The sequence below is a fragment of the Cebidichthys violaceus genome, unplaced genomic scaffold (assembly GCF_023349555.1).
Source record: "Cebidichthys violaceus isolate CVI_PGR_0920_01 unplaced genomic scaffold, fCebVio1.0.p SCAF_2, whole genome shotgun sequence".
Classification (NCBI taxonomy): Eukaryota; Metazoa; Chordata; class Actinopteri; order Perciformes; family Stichaeidae; genus Cebidichthys; species Cebidichthys violaceus.
In genome coordinates this window covers 13,610,978-13,631,475 of record NW_027176372.1, presented here as the reverse complement: position 1 = coordinate 13,631,475, position 20,498 = coordinate 13,610,978, and the positions used below count along the sequence as shown (strand labels likewise).

Genomic DNA, 20,498 nt, shown 5'->3' with positions numbered 1-20,498 from the left:
GAAACGGTGTCCCGGCCTTTCATTCTTTCTTCCTTCAGTGTAACGAATCACTGCAGATACAATTTTACTGATAAAATTATGTAAACAGTGACACCTAGCGGCTACAGTTGAGATTACAACAATAGCAGTGCAGTACTACTTCTCTCCCATAAGAGGCGCCAAATAACAGATAAACTCCATAGGGGGAGGGGCGAGCGCTGCCGCTGCTGGTCCGTTCATTGGGCTAACTAAAGTCCATCAACAAGCTAGTTAACATTAGCTGTGAGCGATACGATGCACGCTATTAGTGATGCTCTAGCATCAAGAAAACATGGACTAGCTAATTGAGATGTATTCCGCTGTATTGACAATCATTTAGGTGAAGACCATTTCAGGTGGTCGTAATTAGCTGCTTCATTCATGCGGTCGCTGGTGCACCGCGGAGTTTGAGCTCTGAGTGTCGGGCAGGCTCAGTCATCAGCTCGCTGGGACGACTGGAACAAGACGGCTCACTCACCGGTACGATTGTTTTTGCTGTTAGCATGCTAGCCGAGGTAACATTAACCAGAGTGCTCAAATGTCTAGATATACTACGATATAGCTGCTGCAAGTTCACTGCTCGGGGTTAGATGTGATGGTGTACATCGTCCTCTTGTAGCTAGCTTCTTGCAACGGCGATTGCAGTGGAAGACAAAAAGTGTTCGGCGTCACGTAAATGCTTTTAAAATGATTGTTGCCTGAAATCCACTCACGTTCGTTAATGTACTGTTCAAGTGGCGCATTGATACCAGAGCTAGTCTGTGTGACTTACGTCCAAAGCTCTGCATGTGAATGAAGTAGCTAAAGAATATTTATTCATATTACTTTTATATTTGTAACCATGTGTTAAGTTGCCCCCAAGATAGTGCCTATTCCTTAAAGGTGTAGTCAGCAACATAACGTGAGTTTTGAACAAGCTTGGGCTAATGTGTTATTTTGAAGACCTGTTGTGTGTTGTCATGATGTAAATTATAATCCTACTCTTCCTCCCGATAGAGAAGGAGCATGGTGGTCCCGGACAGTGCCAGCGTGGTCCCCCAGGCTGACAATGGCAGTCCCACTGGCCTCCTGGAGAGCTCCACGCCTGGGTGCGAGGAGGAAGAAGAGGGGGGTCCGGACCTGGCAGGGGGGGAGCTGGAGGAGGTGCGAAAGCTGCAGGAGCTCGTTCGTAGGTTGGAGGTCCAGAATGAGACCCTGCGCAACAGGGGGAGCAAGACCATCGTCCACAGAGGACCCGGCAGCAACAGTAACCTCACAGACGCTGTATATATCAACGAGAGGCTGACTTGCGAAGAGGTGACCAACTCCCACATCAGATTGGAGCACGGTGGCGAGCTGGTCACAACAGACTTTGAGCTGTCGCCCACTCAGGACAGCAGCAGCGGTGAAGACATGTCCCCTCTGCCCATGGCCAACAGGCTGGAGGAAGAGGATGAAGAGGAGGACCAGGGTTTTCCCACCTTGACCTGCAGCAACGGAGCGGCACAGTCCCAGACCTCAGAGAGCCCCTCTCAGGAAAGTTATGAGTCAGAGACACTTGCGGAGAGCGAGTCGGGGGCGGACCAAACTGCACTGGATGAAGTGGACGTCCTAGATTTGGAGGATGAGTGTGCAGACTTAGAGGATGAGGACAGTTGGTATGTTTTGTTGTCTGAACTGCTGGTCTCTTGTTATGTTTTCTCCCTCTAGCCCACCTGTTTGGGTTATCCCAAGATATCAGTACTGGACTGATCGGTGTGCGGGATCTTAACATTTGCAGATGAGAGAGAGAGAGAGAGAGAGAGAGAGAGAGAGAGAGAGAGAGAGAGAGAGAGAGAGAGAGAGAGAGAGAGAGTCAAATCCATGATATGTAGCAGAGCATAAGAGTTACCTTCAGGGGAAGCAGCACAGGCCACAGCGATGCCATATTTTAAGTGTATAGGTAGAGGAGCCCCTTCAGCCACATGAGTCACTTGTGCTCTTTCCTTTCGACCTCTGATTTTTAAGTGTGTTACTCCCCCACAGGAAGTGACTATGCACTGTTCCGTAGCAGCAGTAGGTTATTTGGATTTTAAATTAGAGTTCATTCGTGGCCAAGACAGAAACCACATTTTTTCCCCCTTATCCACAGAATCTTTTCTTGTACTTTCAGAGCTTTGCTTAACTGTGGCAAACATTTTTCCCACTCGCTCTGAATATTAACTGTAATCAGGAGGAAGTCGTGTTAGTGATGGAGAAAAGAGAGAGAAGAACGACACTGGACCGACTAGGAGACGGTAAAAGAAATGGGCAGCCAGCCGGAGGGAATAAGTTCAGACGTAGTTGACCTGCCTAACAAAGTGAGAGGCTGTTGGTTGTCCCTTTTTTTAAAATTGACTCTGAGCTGTCTGACCGAGGTAAACAACAGGCGTGACCGATGTGCGACTGGTTTGGCAGGTAATGATGAACACAAAGCTCTTTTTTTTTTTTTCACCAGACGCGACAAAGGTGCTGGTATTGTTTTCACCCTGTGAGTCTCTGTGTGGGTGTGTCAGCGTGGCAGAATGTGGTCCAGGACTCCATGAGACGCCCACTGAAGCACAACTACCACAGAAGAGTGTTTCAGTACTTTGCCAGGTGTTTCTATTTATGTGGACAGATTTTTTTTTCACCACATTAACGTCAAAGCTGTGCAAATGCAGTCATAAAACCTTACAGGGGTGGAGTTGAGCCAAGTTCGAAGATGGCCTGATTTTGTGTTGCAGTGCAAGATCGTCTCTGGTTTTGTTTATGTCTGAAGCCAGCATGAATGGAACTGCTTTAGGTACCAGAAGTGTTCTATCAAGCTGTTTCAAGGAGAAAAGCTCTTTCAGAAATGATTGTAGTAATATTTGTTGTTATTGTTGACATAGATCTCCATTCACTAAACCTTGTTACACAATGTACTAAAGATGCAGCTATATCTGCATTGGTTCATTCCTGAATGCCGGTCAGGTTGAAGCTTATAAAAAGCCGGATGTTTTTTAAACAAGATGGACTTTGTTAATTTCCTCCAGTTTTAATTGGCAGAATATTACCAAAATGACCAGTTATAGAGGGTTAATTACTAATAATCCATGTTAACATCATGCCAGAGTTCAGTCTAGACATGTTTGTTTATGCTGTGTGTGTGCTGCGCTGCCTAAAACAGGCCCCATATTGTGTTCCTGATGGTTACTTTAGCAGCTTAACAGTCAGACCATTCACGACTTATTTTCAGTTTCACATCATTAGCCATACCATATGTGCTTTGGGAGGTTATCATAGCCAAAAAATCCTGTAATCCTAACGGCGACATAATCTGATCTGCTCTGGGCTGGATGCTGCCGCATGGCTAAACTGCTTTGAGTGGGATTGCACAGCATGTGATCTGAGGACACCCCCCCCCCCCCCCCCCCCCCCGTGTGACCACCAGCAACACGGTCAGAGCAACTGGTGGAGCTGTTGTTGTGGGTTTTTGAGTATCTGCACTGTTAATAATAGTTCCAAGACTTGATTAGAGTAGAAATAAGATGTTTCAACCCTTTCCACTTTGTTCTTAAATCATGGTCATTTTCCTGGTTGATGTTTTTTTTTATCACTTACGGAAAATTACTCTGTAAACTCTTAACTTTAGCAAAATAGTGTCTCCGACCTACTAGATTCAACACACTAGCCTAAACTTAAAACCTCTGACTTACTCTCCTCACAGTGATACAGTCAAGCAAAATACACCTGACTTTGCAGCATAAACACGAGTTATTCATCCTGCTCTGTGACGCTGCTCCTGGCTGTGGTTGAACACAGATAGGACACAGCTTCATAATGAAAGCAAGAACACCCGTTTTATGATAACTATACGATCACTACTATAGGGTTTGTTTGAAACTATTTTATATATATATATATATATATATATATATATATAAGTGTAAAAGTATGGAAAATACAGAAATGGATGTTTACTTCATCCTCAGATGCTGCTCTACTTATTTATTTAATGTTGTTATAAAAGCAATTGTGGTCTGGTATATTTTTTTTATTTGATTTGGAAGAAATCAAACACACACGCACACACACGCACATAGAAACTGTTCTCTCTGGCAGGATGCGTGACCTGAATATTGCTCTCTGTTTTGTTGCTCATTCCAGTGGGAAATGGGTCCTTTTGTCTTTGCCCAATGGGAAGATGATTTGTAGTTGAATGTCAGTCCGGGCTTTTTGTGTGTCCAACTTAAAAGAGATCAACCCATGTGACTGCCAGTTCAAAGCTTGTGGTGAACCTGATGGCTGTTTGCTCTCACTGGGGCAACAATGGACACATCACAGTTCAGATTTCGACATTGTGTGGCTGCATGAAAACCGACCGCGGCTGGTCGTGTGTTGACGTGATTGTTTCTGGCTGCTATTTCCAAAAATAACTCTAGATTTGAAATTTGTACGTCTTTTTAGATTTGTTCACCTGACTGTGGCCCGTCATGACAGGGTGAGCTTGATATGTTCGGCGGATGTAAATGAGGCAAATGTGTATTTGTCATGTTTGAGAACCGGGCTGAGGCCGTGATAAGGATGTTGAAAGATGTATTACATAAAGTGTTTGCTCGCTCCCTGTTTGATCTGATTACATCATCACTTTAAACAAACCAGCTTGGTTGTTTGTTTAATGTGAGATCTTCACAGTGTCTCATTCAAGGGTAGGGAGTTAATTCTGCTTGTGGTCAGTCACGCCTATCCTATGTCCAACATTCTTACCGTGTGCACGGCATGCTCAATGCTATTAAGTGCAAACCTTATGGGCCAATAATTCACACTAATCTCCATCTTGACGAGCGTGTTTAATAAGAAGTGGATTAGGCTTACTGTTTTGGCCCTGAACGGCCTTTTCCCAACCCTTTCCATCTCCTAATCCCCTTTTGCTTTGCGTCATTGCTCCCATTTCCCTTGGTGATAGTTTGTTTTCTTCCTGTCTGTCTCTTCTCTACAGGTTGTATGTGTCTCCAAAAAAGCAAGTAGACGATCAAGGCCCAGAGTCTCCGTTGAAGTGGTGTCGGCAGGCTTTTGACCATCGCAGCCCCGAGACAGAAATAGCTTGTCGGACCCTGATCAGCCGCTTGGACCAGAGTATGTAAACACAAACATTTTTGCATTAAACTCTTTGAAATGTGTGAACCAAATATTTATTATGCTGCTTTCCTATTCATTCCCATAAAGCTTTAAGATTAACAATCTTTCAGAGGTGGTTGGCCTAAATCAAGATTAAGACACCTAATTCAGTGCAGGGTGAAGGTCTTACCTACCTCTGTGAAATGTCAGCCTTCTTATTTACTGCTCCCCTCTACTGTGTGCACAGATCCGTGTTTGTTTTAGTTGCACGACAAAGCCTGAGTGCTCAGTGAATGGTTACATGGTGTGTACGTCTCCACGTGTGGACAGAAGTGTGTGTGTCTGGTCCATCAGGCCCCATATATTATTTACCCGGCTCGCAGCTCCGACTTCCTGCACACTGCAGAACTGAAACAACAGAGCTATTCACACCAGGGAAGCCCCCCCCCCCCCCCCCGGTTATAGTGGCAGACATCAGATAACTGGAGCTCTTTACATTTTTTAAAGCTCATGTCTTATTTGATTTCCACATGAAATACGGTACAATTATGACTTGAACGCTCTGCATCATCCAGACGACAGCATGATTTCCCGGCGGTCCGATTCTTCCTTTTGTTGGCCTGTTGTTGTCATGTGTGACTGTTGTCGGCTCAGCTGTTGTGACTCTTTTACGCTTCTGCACCTACAAGAACCAAAAGAGCAGAGGCACACAGTTCGAGGGAGTCTTGGTCATGAGCAGTTTCACGTAAAAAAAAAAATTCCCATTAGGACCCAAACGACACATTAAAGCATGTCCTCTCTTTTTTTACGGTGTGTGTATGATTTCTATCTAATCCGTCCTCTCCTGTCCCCTGCAGCGTCTCGATGGAGGAACATGTACAGTAGCCCATCAGCAGAGGCAGGCTCAACAGGCTCAGGCCTGATCTCTCCTGGGTACCACAAATCAACTAACAAATCCCTACTAACCTGTGGCAGCTCAGGTATGGCATGACATTAACACACTGTGCTCCTCCTTTTCTGCTCAACACAACAGTGGGATTGACTGCAGTTACTGTGAGGATGTAGGTCACTTGATATGTGTGTGCACTAATGCATAACAATGTGTTCCCTCGGGATCTCAATGGTAATTTTTGGACTATTCTGGCCTTTTTGCATGTTTTACCCAGTTTACTGTGTGCCAAGTATACTGCACTTTTAAAAAAAACAACAACTATAAGTTTGATTGATTTTCTACTTTTACCATGCAGACTTTGTTAAGCATTCATTTCATTACTGGAGTCTTGTATCACAGACTAAATTCTGGTCCATTGAACAGCAGTGAGATTAGGAAAGAAATAAAAAAAGAAGTGAATACAGACGCCATGAAAGGGCAAATGTGCTTCTTGCATGACAAAGGTTGCTGATAGTATACACATGAGTGCACCACCAACAACACATCAGTAACACTGGTATACTTTGGAGGTTTTTGGCAATGCTAACCTGTGTGAAATGTGTTCTGCTGGTAATCTTGACTTTGTGGTGATTGTTACTTTGCACTTTCGTTGTTCCTCACATTGCCTGCCACTTTGTGCAGAGACCAACAATGCTGATATTGTTATGAATTCCTCGTAAATAACACATCTTTGCATGAACTTGTAAATGCTTGGCTTGTGGGTGGTGACCCTATCTAATCCCAGACTATTTACATAACCAAATGCCCCTGGATGATGATGTCATTTCCCATTTGTGTGAGCGTTAGGCCCGTGTCAGACAGACACGCCTGGCAGGGGAACTTAGCATTTAGCGTCCCTGGACATCATCAGTATAGACGGTCCTTTCTAGACTAATGCCGCTTGAAGAGTGAAGTCCGGTGGAGAGACGTGTTCCATTTAAACATAACAAATGTGATCTGTCTATATTCACACCGTAAAGTCTTATATCCGAATCAGAAAAATCTGAAACTGTTTATAGCCAAGTTTGTTACACAAAACAAGTATATTTTTAAAGGGTCAAGTGTATGTGTTTTTATATATATATATTAATCAAGACAGTACCTTACTTAGGCCTTGTATCAAATCTGTCATTTTTTGGACGTCCGTTTTCTGTTAGGCAATCTTGTTTTGAAAGCTAGTTATTCTTCTTTGATTCAACCCCTCGGCTGTGCAGTGTTGTACAGGTTCTAACCTGGCGCCATTGTTATGCACAATGGAGGCAAAACACGCCAGGCTATATCTGTGGTTTATTTGTTGTCTGGAGAGCCCTGCAGCCATTATAATACCGGTCTTGGTTAATGTTTTTTTTTTCCCGCAGTTCGTTCCCCTGGCCTTAATTTGTGCAAACAGACCACATGGCCATTATTTCAGTATCTGCTTTGATTTGTGAGATGCAGCTTGTTTAATAAAACGTGCCCATTGTGTTTTCACAGGTGTCCCTACCATGCACTCTGCCCTGAGCTCGCAGTCCTCCATAGACAGCGAGCTCAGCACATCCGATGACTCCATCTCTATGGGCTATAAGCTGCAGGATCTCACTGATGTCCAGATCATGGCTCGCCTACAGGAAGAGAGTGAGTGGAAGGGTTGTCCACATGGTCATTGTGTTTCCCAATTCTAAATTCCACGGCTGCCCGTATATGTCGTTTTTAACTTTTATAATTCTGCTGTCAGGTCTGAGGCAGGATTTTGCCTCCAGCTCAGCATCCGCATCACGCCGCAGCTCCACGGCCTCGCTACAGTCCCTGCGCCGGGGCGGCACCTACAGCGATCAGGAGTTTGACAGTTACAGCCTGGAGGACGAAGAAGACGAGTTTTGCTCCATGCCCCAGCGACGACCTCGCTTCACCCCTTCGCCGTTGGGCTCACCCCGGTGCTTGTCCCCCTCCACCTCCAATCACGGTCAGGAATACAGCAGCCGACTCGGGGCTCCACGCACAAGAGCACCCAGACGATCTCTCCAGGGCCCCAGTGCAGAGCTGCTTAAATTTGCCAAGAGCGAGGGTAGGCCACAGCCAATAATTCAGCATGTATACCTTAGGTCAAGAAGATCAGTGGGATCATCACAGATTCTCGTTGGGCCAAAGCTGTGATGACGCACATACTGTTGTTGTTAAATGTGTATTGTATGTGTGGTTCCAGAGGAGTTGAGGCACAGCATGCCTAATCTGGCCCCCCGCACCAGCCTACGTTCCCTGGAGGCAGTCAGAAACAGTCGCAGCATGGAGGCTAACCTCCAGAGCTCCGGCAACCGCATGTCCCACCTGACTCACTCCCCCTCCACAGGTAACCCTACCCTCTTCACCTGGTCTGCACCATTTCTCCAAAATAATGGCACCTTCCTTTGCCTTGCATATAGCCCTTTGTGGTGTCACTTCTATCCTACCGCCTTACCTTCTCGAAGCTCTGCATGACCACAGTTTTGAACAATATTCTGGAAGATTCGTCTTCACAATACCCTGTGGAATATGTGACCACTACTAGCGCTATGGAGCAGTTCTCATCATGAGCAGGTCCCTAGTTTTCTTATATCTTGCACATGGGTGACAGGACAAATATACTAGGCAATGGTTTCACATTATTCCACTAATCTAATGATGGTAGTAATGCGCCAAGAAACGCAGCAGTGCACCGACAAAGGCTGTTAAGACTGCAAACAAACAAACGGATTCAAAATGTTGAGAAAATTGGCTTTGCAAATGTTAGTGTTGAGTTTTGGTGAGTAAATATGAATGTAAATAGAAAGTTTAAAAGGAAAACTCAGTAATATAATAAATACAAAAAAAAAAAGTGCGCAAACAGATGCAGGCATGTGCTTACTACAAGTCTCAGGCAGTAACCAACAAAAGAAAAAGCATAAGTTAGCAACATTATTAAATACATGCACAAACAAAAAAACTTGCTCTGCTCATGTTTTTCACATGTAAAAAAATTCCTAAACATAAATGTTGAACAAACTCATGACGGGCGCATATTATCAGAAAAATCAATCGATCTGAGACATCAAAATGGATGTATCGATCTAACCTTTACCGTCTAACCCTAACAAGTCCTGTCATCTATATCAAACTCATACTACATATGGCTCACAAGAACCTCGGAGTTCCACAAACCATCCCATATTTTGCCCTCCTCCTTCCATGACATACCCCAGGTCATGAACAGTTAACCGTCCGTTCACTCACCTGCTACGTTACACTACTTTCCTCCAAATGTATCCTTGATAATCCGGTGCTGCTCCTCCCAGGCTTCCCTCCAACTCTTACAGGCCACACACAGAGTTTGGATTTCAACTACAGTATATGTATCTTTTGTATATATCAACATGTATTTGATTTGTCTAAAATAAATGGTCGAGATTCTGTTATACCACTGTGCCTTTCTTCCACTCAAGGTATGGCTTCTAGTCGACTGCGTGGCAGCGGCCAGTCACCTCTCTCCCTGCGGACTCCGGTTAAAGCTGTGACTCCTGTGGGCTCCATGGCAGCTGGTCGTCAGCCTTCCAGAGGTCTGCCTGTTGTCCAAGCATCGTCTGCAGGAGGGGGCCGCAGGGTCCAGTCACCAGGCTCTGCCAATGGCGGAGCCTACATACCCGGGAGAGGCTCCACTGGAGCAGGGAGGGCTGCCGTGGGCCGAGGACAGGCATCTACCAGGAGTAAACTCTCACAGCCTCCAAGGAGGTGAGTGCTTAAATGAAAAACTACAAAGGAATGTCGAGAAATTGAGAAAAATGTCCATTGGTAAAATTGTTTTTATGCTATTCAGATCATCACAATCTGATACTTGGGCTCTTGAATGAAGACTAACTCTGTTTTATTGACAGGTCTTTGGGCATGACTAAAATGTCAGATGAATCCTGGAAAGATGGCTGTTACTGAGCCCGGTCGGTGATGAAGGATTGTCCACTGCTGCAACCCTCACCTGACCGCTTCCCTTTACCTCTCATTGTACCCTCACAGAACACAGCCACTGTGTCCACAAATGTGTCGTACAACCTTTCGGCCCCCATTTCAGACTGGAGCGCTGGGCTGCACTGGATTCGTAGCCGAGACTCGTCTCTTTCCCTCGCATGAAACATTGTCAACCCACACAAAGAGGATGTGTAGGCAGACACGAAGGCACACATGCACACTCCACTTGTGATAGAGACCAACTCTGAGCTTCCAGAAGATTTGTTTGTGTCAATTTTACTTATTTTTCTATGGTAATTGTGAGAAACTGCTGGAATATTAAGGGTTGTATCACTGTTCTCTTGCTGTAATTGATATGAAGACAATTTAAATGAAGTTATTGGTGGTTTGTTCATTTTCTGTGCATTCCTACTAGATCAAGGTGCTGAATGTTGCATGCTTGGTTTTGTTGGTTTTTGTATCCTTATCATCATGTAACTGCAATATGATCTGTGTGAAGTTATGAATGTTTGATTGGTTTATTGTGTAATTATCTTTAGATTTGTGTGTTTTGCTCTTTGCTGACACAGCAATGCAACTCCTGTAAATCACACTGCCCTTATAGATCATTTAAAAAAAAAATAAGGAAAATATGGTTTGTGCCAAGGCGCATTTCAGCTGCAAAACTCTTTCTAATTCCAGAAGAATCTTGAATCACAAAAGGTACTGTTATGGTACTGCATTTTGCAGGCATTTTTACTGCATATCAATATTTGGTTTTGAGTATGCTTTTTGGATACTACTGTAATGAAGAACATGTTTATGCACTAAGGCCTTGTGCCTTAAGACAGCTATGCACCCTCATACAGAGTGCTTCTGACAATTAGGAGCTGTAATGCAAAAGAATAATAAAGTCTACCCTGAAACTATAATTGCACCATTTCTGTTTGTTGTTATTATACAATCCATGCATTTTAAGTCGAGGTCTGTTTGCATCGCAGGCTATTTAGTCACACTGCAATCCATCTGCAGCAGCAGTACCATCAGCATCTCCCGGATATTTCCTGGGTGCTCCACCAAACGCCTCACAAATGAGATCTCACTACCCACCCCTTGTGACAAAATGGCCCACAGGCCTCAACCGTGCATACAAAGTCTGTGCTGAGTGCAGTCTGCAACCACATTAAAAATATAGATAGAATTCTTGATGTTATGTTTAAATCCTGTGCATCAGAACCGGGCGTAGATATGTTCCCATTATGAGAAAGTCTGTTAATGTAACTCTGCTCTCTTATGCATGACGCAAATAGTAAGGGATCAGCGGTAAACGAGGCCACGCATTGTCTGCCCCCCGCCCTCCCTCTGCTTGTCAGGAAGCAAGCTGATTGGCCGAGGCCTAGCAAAGGGTGCCCGGGGATCCAAAACTGCAGGCCGCACTTAGCTTACCGTCAAAAATAAACCAAAACAATAACAGACAAAACTGAGAAGGGGGAGAAACACCGATAGAGTCAGAAGACGACGCTATCAGGTAAAATTAATTTGAGTCGGTTAGAAAGGCATGTGGAATAAGACGCAAGGGCCCAGTCGGCCGTAGCGGGCCTCTTTCAGCCTTTTGGAAAAACAACATGGAAGATAATGCGGCACAAGCGGCTTCACCTAGCTTAGCAGGCTAGCTAGCCGATCGGACGGGCGTCGCCGCGCAGATCAGAGCGGCATGCAAAAAAATGATCGCACAATGCATATTTGGTTGTTGCTGGTGCTAATGCATTTATTGGTACTGTGACGTTGTGTGTATTTGATATTTCAATGGCGAAATAAGATCGGTTGTTGCATTCCTTGAATTAGCCATTATGCTAAAACAAAATGGCGCTCAGGGGAACAGCCCTAGCTTGCTTGCTAGTTAGCTCTGGTGGGTGGAGGGCGGTAGCCGCCTCAGTATGCATTGCATAACGTCTGCGGTACTTTCACTGGCGGCCATAAACTCCGAGCATGTGTAGTTTTATGCGGAGTCCAGAGTACGATACTGTTTTTAAACGACACAAGCGGCAGCACCGTATTAGTTGTATCCTAATATGATATATATCCGTGGAACTCGGGGACCCACATCGTAACTGCAGGTCTTTGCAGGAATTAACGCTACATATTTTGGCTAATTTTGAACAGTCATGTGACGACAATGCACTTCCTCTCGTGAAAGCAACTAGGACTCATCTTTTAGGAGCAATCAGAGCCGCTGTCAGTGAGCTCATCCTTCTGCACACTGAGCAGGACAGCCCTTTGTCTCGGCTGGGTTGCAGCCATCAGGCTCAACCAGCTCCAGGTGTATGGATGGCTATATGTCCTCAGGTTGAAGCTGCCTGTAGTACTCTTGATAAGCAATGGATGGAGCCAGTGGTCAACAACACAACTGCCCCCATTCTCAGTTTTTCTGCCTTGTGTTTGAACGTTTCTCAACCAGAGGCCGTTATTTGTAGTGGCACCAGTATCCTTATTATGAACCTGAGCCCATGTGTAAATGTTGTGTGTTGTAATGTTTTAACAACACTTAAGCATCACTAACTAACTCATTACCTCTTTTCTCTCTCTTCTAACATCAGCGCAATGCTCCAGAGTACTAATTGTTTGTTTGTTTTGTTGTCAGACGGATTGATTACTTTACCTTGATGGAAGGAAGCCCATCAAATATCCTATTGGTTGTATTCTAAGGGTTTTGTCATCAAATGTGAAGGTATGTATTGAATACCAGCCTTGTTAGATGGTGCTTTCACTTTCATTTTTAGTAATGCACATTAACAAAGCTCAAGAAAACAGCTAACACAGTGTACACTGCAATTTTCAGTATTTTCCCAGATTAAAGACATGGATCAAGGAGGAGGGGTGTTGGAGCTGCACACTCAGGAGCTGAAGATGCCCCACGCTATGATCATGCAAGACTTTGGTAGGTGGTCAGATAGGACAAGGTGAACTAATAATCTCAGCATGCAAAATGTAATCCAAGATACCCCACAAGTAGAAGGAAAGCGAAAGCCTCACAGGTTATAAACATAGACACTGTAATTTCCTAAAAGCATGTAATTACTGTATACCATGATAAGAGACTGTCTCCCTACACTTACTAATCAGGTTGTTTGTGTCACAGCTGCTGAGTTGGCAGTGTAGATGCCGTTTAGCTTAATCTTCTACCTAAATAATAAAGACAGTGACATAAAAAGGTCAGTCTGACATTTTCACAGCAAACCAACAACAAGTAGGCGATACACCTTCACAGACATTTGACAAGCTTCTCAGATATGTTCGCTGTACCTAGAATGTGCAGTTTTTAGCTTTTCTTGTCGTTTTTTTTTTTTTTTTTAACTCTTTGTCATGCACCCCTCTCTGTGTCTTGTGTTTACAGTTGCAGGAATGGGGGGTCTGGCTCACATCGATGGCGAGCACATTGTGGTGTCTGTGCCCGAGGGTATGCTTCTTTCTGATGTGATGACGGACGAGGGCATCCTCCTGGAGCACGAGCTCGAGGTGGAAGGCCTAGAGACTCATGTGGTTCAAGGCCTAGAGACTGAGGTGGTCGAGGAACTGGAGACCGAGGTGGTGGAGAGCTTACATGCAGACGTTGACTGCTTGGAGGCAGAAGTGGTGGACGGGCTACAGACACATGTGGTTGAGCTGGAGGCTCAGGTTGTCGAGGGCCTAGATGGTGAGGTGGAGGTGGAGGGTCTGGAGGCGCACGTGGTGGAGGGCCTGGAAACTGAGGTAGATGTTGAGGACATGGAAGCTCACGTTATCGAGGGCCTTGAGGAGGAGGTGGAAGTGGAGGGTTTGGAAGCTGAGGTCGTCGAAGGCCTGGAGGTAGACGTCGAAAGTCTGCACTCTCAGGGGGTAGAAGCCCATGAAATGACCACTGAAGACATGGTGTCCTCAGAACACAGTGTGATCATGCCTGAGAACATCCTGGGCTCAGAGGTCGCAATAGAGGAAGATCTGGACCACCACCACCACCACCACCATCATCATCATCATCATGTCCTAACTTCAGACCTCATCCAGGACTCGAACCACCACCATGATGACATGCCAGACCAGGTGTTTGTGGCGGAGCTACTGTCTGAGCACCAGGACAACACTCTGGACCACCAGCTTGTGTCCGAGGGCTTGATGGTGACGGAGGCCAACTCCGAGACCATAATCCACCAACAGCTGCCAGCCGAGGCTGTTCCCCTGCAGACAGACGAGGAGGATGATGCAAGAAGCAGCTCTGAGGATTACCTCATGATCTCCTGTAAGACAGCGTGCCATATGGGAACTTATATTAATAAACATTATTCTTATACAATGCCGTTTTTTTTATTGCTGGTTTTTGATAACTATGGCTATTTGTGTTGCTTTAGTGGATGAGGTGGGAGAGAAGCTGGACATAGGAGACACTCCCCTGGAGATCAGCACTGAGGTGATGGAAGACAAGGAGTGTAAAGAGGAGGACGGCTCCGAGGTCATCAAAGTCTACATTTTCAAAGCTGAAGCGGACGACGATTTAGGCAAGTGACTTTAAGTTTAATCAATTCAATCAAGTAGATACCTCCCCGTTAACCCATTTAGACCGGAGGCAACTAATGTGATTCATGGCTTTGATTCAATTGTCTTTTTTTTTTTCTCTGTCCAGGTGGAACAGAGGTAATAACTGAGGATGATTACCAGAATGGACATCCTGACCTGGAAGCTGCATCATCAGGCAGACTGGGAGTTGGCCGTGACAAGATGGTCTACATGGCAGTCAAGAACCATCCAAAAGAAGAAGAGGATGACGAGGACGACAGCGATGAGGATGACGATGATGACATTAGTATGTTCCTGGATGACACAGCTTTCAGTCCTTTTTGTCAGACAGGTTGTGTGGCTGTAAGAAGTGAACATATGTAACATGGCAGTGGAATAAAGCGTATTTTTAAATAACTAAATTGAGCATGAGAAGTGTCTTTTGTCCTGCCAATAATGAAATCTAAACTGTCTGTGCAGGTAATACCATTGACCGGGTGAGGAATGGAGCTGCTTCGCCATTTCTTCAAATCCGAGAGGGGCTGGGTGCCAACCGTGTCCTCAAACCCAAACCTAAGAAAAAGAAGAAAGGAGAAATCCGACAGTGTCAGACTGGTATGAACAGCATACAATTCTTGGATGATAAAATCTGTATGATTTGATAATTTATACAAATTTTAAAAGGTTAACAGCATTTTCAACCATCTCTTCCAGCTGTTATAATTGGACCAGACGGCATGCCTCTGACCGTCTACCCCTGCCACTTATGTGGAAAGAAGTTTCGCTCAAGAGGCTTCCTCAAATGCCACATGAAGAACCACCCGGACCACCTGCTTAAAAAGAAGTACCAGTGTACGGACTGCGACTTCACCACCAACAAGAAAATCAGTTTCCATAACCACTTGGAGAGCCACAAGCTGCTGAATCACAACAATGAGCGCTCTCCAGAATACAGCGAGTACGCACGGCGCTACCACGAGTCCAGCCCCCTGGGCTCCGACAAGCTCATCGTCAAAGACCGGGAGCCCAAACTGCATCACTGCAAGTACTGCGATTATGAGACGGCTGAACAAGGCCTGCTCAACCGTCACCTGCTGGCCGTGCACAGCAAGAACTTTGCACACGTGTGCGTCGAGTGCGCCAAAGGCTTCCGCCACCCGTCGGAGCTGAAGAAGCACATGCGGACCCACACGGGAGAGAAGCCCTACCACTGCCCGCACTGCGAGTTCCGCTGCGCAGATCAGTCCAACCTTAAGACTCACATAAAGAGCAAGCACGGCGCAGATCTGCCTTTCAAGTGCAGTCACTGTCCGCAAGCCTACGCCGACGCACGGGAACTCCAGCGTCACATAGAGATGGTGCAGGGCCACAAGACCCACCAGTGCCCACACTGTGAGCACAAGAGCACCAACTCCAGTGACCTGAAGCGGCACATCATCTCCGTTCACACCAAGGACTTCCCCCACCAGTGCGACGTGTGCGAGAAAGGCTTTCACCGGCCTTCGGAGTTGAAGAAGCACGCGGAGACACACAAGGGCAACAAGATTCACCAGTGCCGCCACTGTAACTTCAACGCTCCCGACACCTTCACTTTGAGTCGCCACATCCTGTCCTTGCATACGAAGGACCTCCCCTTCAAGTGCAAGCGCTGCCGGCGAGGCTTCCGGCAGCCCGCCGAGCTGAAGAAGCACATGAAGACGCACAGCGGTAGAAAGGTTTATCAGTGCCAGTATTGTGAGTATAACAGTACGGACGCTTCCGGCTTCAAACGCCACGTCATCTCCATTCACACAAAGGACTACCCCCACCGCTGCGACTACTGCACCAAGGGCTTTAGGAGGCCCTCGGAGAAGAGCCAGCACATAGCCAGGCATCACAAAGACATGTTGATGTAATGCCGCCGCGCACACAAACACACTCCTCTTTCCCCGAGTACATCTGTGTCACACACCCAGAGGTAATTTTAGTGTATTAACAAAGAAATGACGCTGTTAATGGAGACGGCAACATTATTATTGCCGTTGTGTGTTCTGTGTCGTTATGGGTGTAAACCTCCTCCCCCAGAGGTAATGCAAGAACACATTTTAGATGGGGGTGAAGACTTAAAAAAAACAGGCAGTGTGTACACTGAGTGGGACAGCTGTAAATTGTGTTTTGTTTTTGTTGCAGAAAAATCACATATGAACATATATTCAGGGTCTCAAATGTCTATATTTTTATACCCACTCAGCTGAAATGCTGCGAGATGATGACTGTGTCCTGTAAAACAGAAAGTGGTGCTTTGTGAACGTCGTGCCAGTTCTTCAGATGATGTGGAATGAGCACCGGAGAAGTTTACCTCCATAGTACCAACTAGTATCTCTTTTTTTCCCTATTAACCAGCTTTTATCCTGACATTTGTTTTCAACGCCATCTGGTCTTTTAAGGGGCAGGGCCATTCATGACTTCATAAATGGGTTTGAGTGATGTTGACGCATTACGCACCTTAAAAAGATGTTTCATTAAATCAAACTGTTTAACTTCCATCATTTTGGATTTTCCTGCCAAGGCTGAACACTTGGGAGTTCCATTAAATTAATCATGTATAATATAGACTGTGTTCTGTTAAATATGTCTTAAAAGTTAAATCAGAACCTTTTTCTGGTCCGATCAGCAATGTCTAATCAGTGTCTAATCAGTGTCTAACAAGGAGGAGAATTGGTGCGGTTGGTATATTAGTAGAATAAAATATCCCTTTAGTGTACACAACACATTTCTGACACAGATATCTACTATTATGTCTGCTGTGAAGGTGCCGATGGCTCACAGGTGTAGTTAGTATATGATGGTTTGATAACCCCTGAATTGGTTACACCTGACTGCCGCTGTAAGTCGCGTACTGTTGATGTTACCCATGACACAGGTGTGCTCGCTCAGTTAACCATTTGATTGCGGTCATGCCTTACATCTGTTGGTCTTTATCCCTTAAGCACTGATGAACACAGCCAACCAGAAAATAAGTGATTTTTAACTCTCAAACATGCTGTATCAATACCATTCTCTCAGAGATTGTGTGTTTGAGTCAGTAGAAAGCACTTTAATAATTTTTTTTTTGTATTTTAATTGTGTGTGTGTGTACATATATATAGATATATATATATATATATATATATAGATATATATATATATATATATAGATATATATATATAGATATATATATAGATATATCTATATATAGATCTATCTATATATAGATAGATATATAGATCTATCTATATATAGATAGATATATATCTATCTATATATATACCCTAGATAATAAACAACTACAGAGCTTTGTGAGTTGGTAAAGGTAAAGATTGTTATCTCTAATGTTATCTCTAGCAAGTGGGCGCGCTCCATTACTGCATCAGAACTGAATTGTCATTGAAAGTGGTGGGTGAACCATTTATTGTTTTGTTCTATGGAAAAGTGATTTGGTTTTGTGTTTTGTTTGTGCTCACTAACAAGTTTCCCAGACCCTCGTCCTGCAGTCCTGAATAATCCAACCCCATCCCACACTTGGGAGTATTCCCTTGCAGTCATTGGTCATCATATTGGCATTAGTCTTTAAAGTATGCACATATGCTGTCTCCATGAAACTCATTGTGGTATATATTAAAAATCCCCCGCATTTCGTGTACCTTAGTCTATATTTTATTTCAGTCTGATTGTGGATAAACTACTGGTGGGGAAGAACCAAAATAAACAATTATCTTTTTACACTCTTTGTCCATTCTGTCCTGCAAACAGGAATCATCTTTACCTGGCATCGTAAAGACACAGTCAGCAGTTTTATCTCCATTTAACACAGGTATATGCACACTCGCAATTTATGGCGGTTGGTTATTGCAGATCTGTATTTGGTTGACGCGCTGTCGACTGTGGTTTCACATTTGTATCCCAAATTGTCTCTTAAATTCACCCGAGAGGAAGGGACGGAATTCATGTTAAATTGTTCCAGACGTCCTTATTTCATTTAGTAGATTTATAGGCCTGATTCAAGGCGGACATCATGCAGGATTTTAGTTTTGACACATTTGAGTGACTTCCATGCTCCTGATTACATCTGTACACCAGTGGAATTGTCCAGGCAGATGAAAATGAAGCAGCCACCACTCTCTATCATCCTGTTTGGGAACTTGAAACGTGCTTTATCCACAACCTGCTTCTGCAAGTCTTGTTTATTTTGTAAAACCTCTAATGAGAATTTTAGTTTTTACAGCCCACATGTTTGTACAACTTTAGTCAACCATTGAGAAGTGATGAAACACGGCAGTAAGCCTCAGTAACTGCGGTTCCAGCGACCAACAAGCTGTTCGTTGGTAAAAGGGAATTCAACTTTTCACTTTATCACCAGCTCATCCTCTGACACAGTTGTGCACAAATGTAGGCTGAGCTGCACCGCTGAACCGTAATACTATCCCAGTGGACAGTTTAGTCTTCCACTTCATTTGCCAAAAAAAGTGACATTGATACAAAAATCTTAAATGCTCCAGACTTGAACAACTAAAGCCTTTTTACACTTTGATTTTAACTATTTTTTTCCAATTACAATGATGCAATCCTGCAGCATTAAGAGCATCTCCAACCCAACAAGTAGATGCAGCTCATACTGTACAAGCTGAGATCTTTCAAGTGCCTCAAAGAGAGACTAGAGCCTCACTAGCTTTGCAAAAGCAACAGTCTGGGAGGAAAAACCCCTCTGTAATCTTCTAACAGACAGCCTGCTGTCACAGTTGCAGCGCTCTCAAGCCTCCTCTGGATCTTACAAGTGCATGAGCGAGTTTCAGCCTATGTCAGGATGTCACCATACTAGTTCTGTCATGTCTATTTAATTAGAAAAATAATTGATCGAAAGAAAGTTTGAATCTGCAACCGACTGCTATTTAAGTGTTCAGATGCTGGGTGATGGTAAGAACAGTTGTTACTTATCACATTAATGATGGATCTGTCCAAGACAGTGAGCCAGGAAAAACAATACCAGGACCCTCAAACTGAAGCAGCTGAAAGCGATTCAGTCATTAATTCATTTTTATCATTTACACCTGTGCTTTTCCTAATGTGAAATGACAAAATGTCTTTAGTGGGGGAAAAAAAGCCTCTCGTCAACACATCACATGTGGCTGCAGAGGTATTGGAAAACATCATTGATGAAAAAAGTAACACCTACAAACCACACATTTATTTAATTATTTATAATGTTGACCCCTGACAGCGATCTGATTGGGATCCCAATGTTGTCCATTTTAATAAATGTGTAGTTTTGTGTTGTGATCAGTTTCAGTAATGTTTCAGTAACTCCCTTCAAATTCGAACAACTAACTCCAGAACTGGTAATAGCAAAGAAAAGGATCAGTGAGAGAGATGGTGATGAATGTGGAGCCACATTTGTCAAAGTCGCCTACACTTTATGTTTTATAGGGAGGACGTGATTGGTTTGGGAGTGTCCTTGGAGAAGGAGGAAACAAACTGATTGATTGAATGGTTTGGGTGTAACCGTAAAAAGAGAGGAAAAGCACTGGCTGAGTCAGGGAGAAGGTGGAGTGAAGTGATATCCAAAAGTTTGCAGCAGTAATACGAGTGTGTGTGTGTGTGTGTGTGTGTGTGTGTGTGTGTGTGTGTGTGTGTGTGTGTGTGTGTGTGTGTGTGTGTAATTTGTGTTGTTCAACTGTCAGAGTGACTGCTGTCGACTCTGACTCAGCCTTGTGATTAAATAAACAACTGCATCTTTTTCCTCTACGCTGAGACTCCACGGGAGATTTGACTCTTTCAACACACCAACACCCGAGCTGAGATGTGTTGCAGTCGTGTCTCGTTTTCGCCTCCGTGTCCCCCGTCTTGAAAGATGTATGATGCCTCGCACTGAGGGAAATGAGGCTGTGCAGATGGGTTCACATGGGCACCGCAAACACCTGATAGATGCAACCGCCTGTTCATTTTTTTTTTGTTGATCCCACAGAATGTCTCATAAATCACTAACTGGTGCAG

At 44.5% G+C, this 20,498-nt stretch overlaps 2 protein-coding genes across 3 annotated transcripts; both read left to right on the top strand.

Moving 5' to 3' along the window:
• Positions 1-211: 211 nt before the first annotated feature.
• Positions 212-10,890, top strand: zgc:66447 (SLAIN motif-containing protein-like). 2 transcript variants are annotated; one of them, XM_068714549.1, is made up of 9 exons: positions 212-498; positions 1,015-1,655; positions 4,979-5,115; positions 5,955-6,077; positions 7,502-7,642; positions 7,743-8,072; positions 8,211-8,354; positions 9,463-9,748; positions 9,892-10,890. In XM_068714549.1, the coding sequence occupies exons 2-9, from the start codon at positions 1,024-1,026 to the stop codon at positions 9,944-9,946; spliced, it is 1,848 nt and encodes a 615-aa protein (XP_068570650.1). In that variant the 5' UTR covers positions 212-498; positions 1,015-1,023; the 3' UTR covers positions 9,947-10,890. The 2 variants fall into 2 exon arrangements, with proteins under 2 accessions (XP_068570650.1, XP_068570651.1); XM_068714550.1 differs by lacking the exon at positions 5,955-6,077.
• Positions 10,891-11,343: 453 nt separating this feature from the next.
• znf711 (zinc finger protein 711) lies at positions 11,344-17,599 on the top strand. Its single transcript, XM_068714548.1, has 8 exons — positions 11,344-11,486; positions 12,600-12,686; positions 12,798-12,896; positions 13,353-14,234; positions 14,344-14,490; positions 14,616-14,795; positions 14,969-15,103; positions 15,203-17,599. The coding sequence occupies exons 3-8, from the start codon at positions 12,818-12,820 to the stop codon at positions 16,381-16,383; spliced, it is 2,604 nt and encodes an 867-aa protein (XP_068570649.1). The 5' UTR covers positions 11,344-11,486; positions 12,600-12,686; positions 12,798-12,817; the 3' UTR covers positions 16,384-17,599.
• The last annotated feature ends 2,899 nt before the right edge of the window (positions 17,600-20,498 follow it).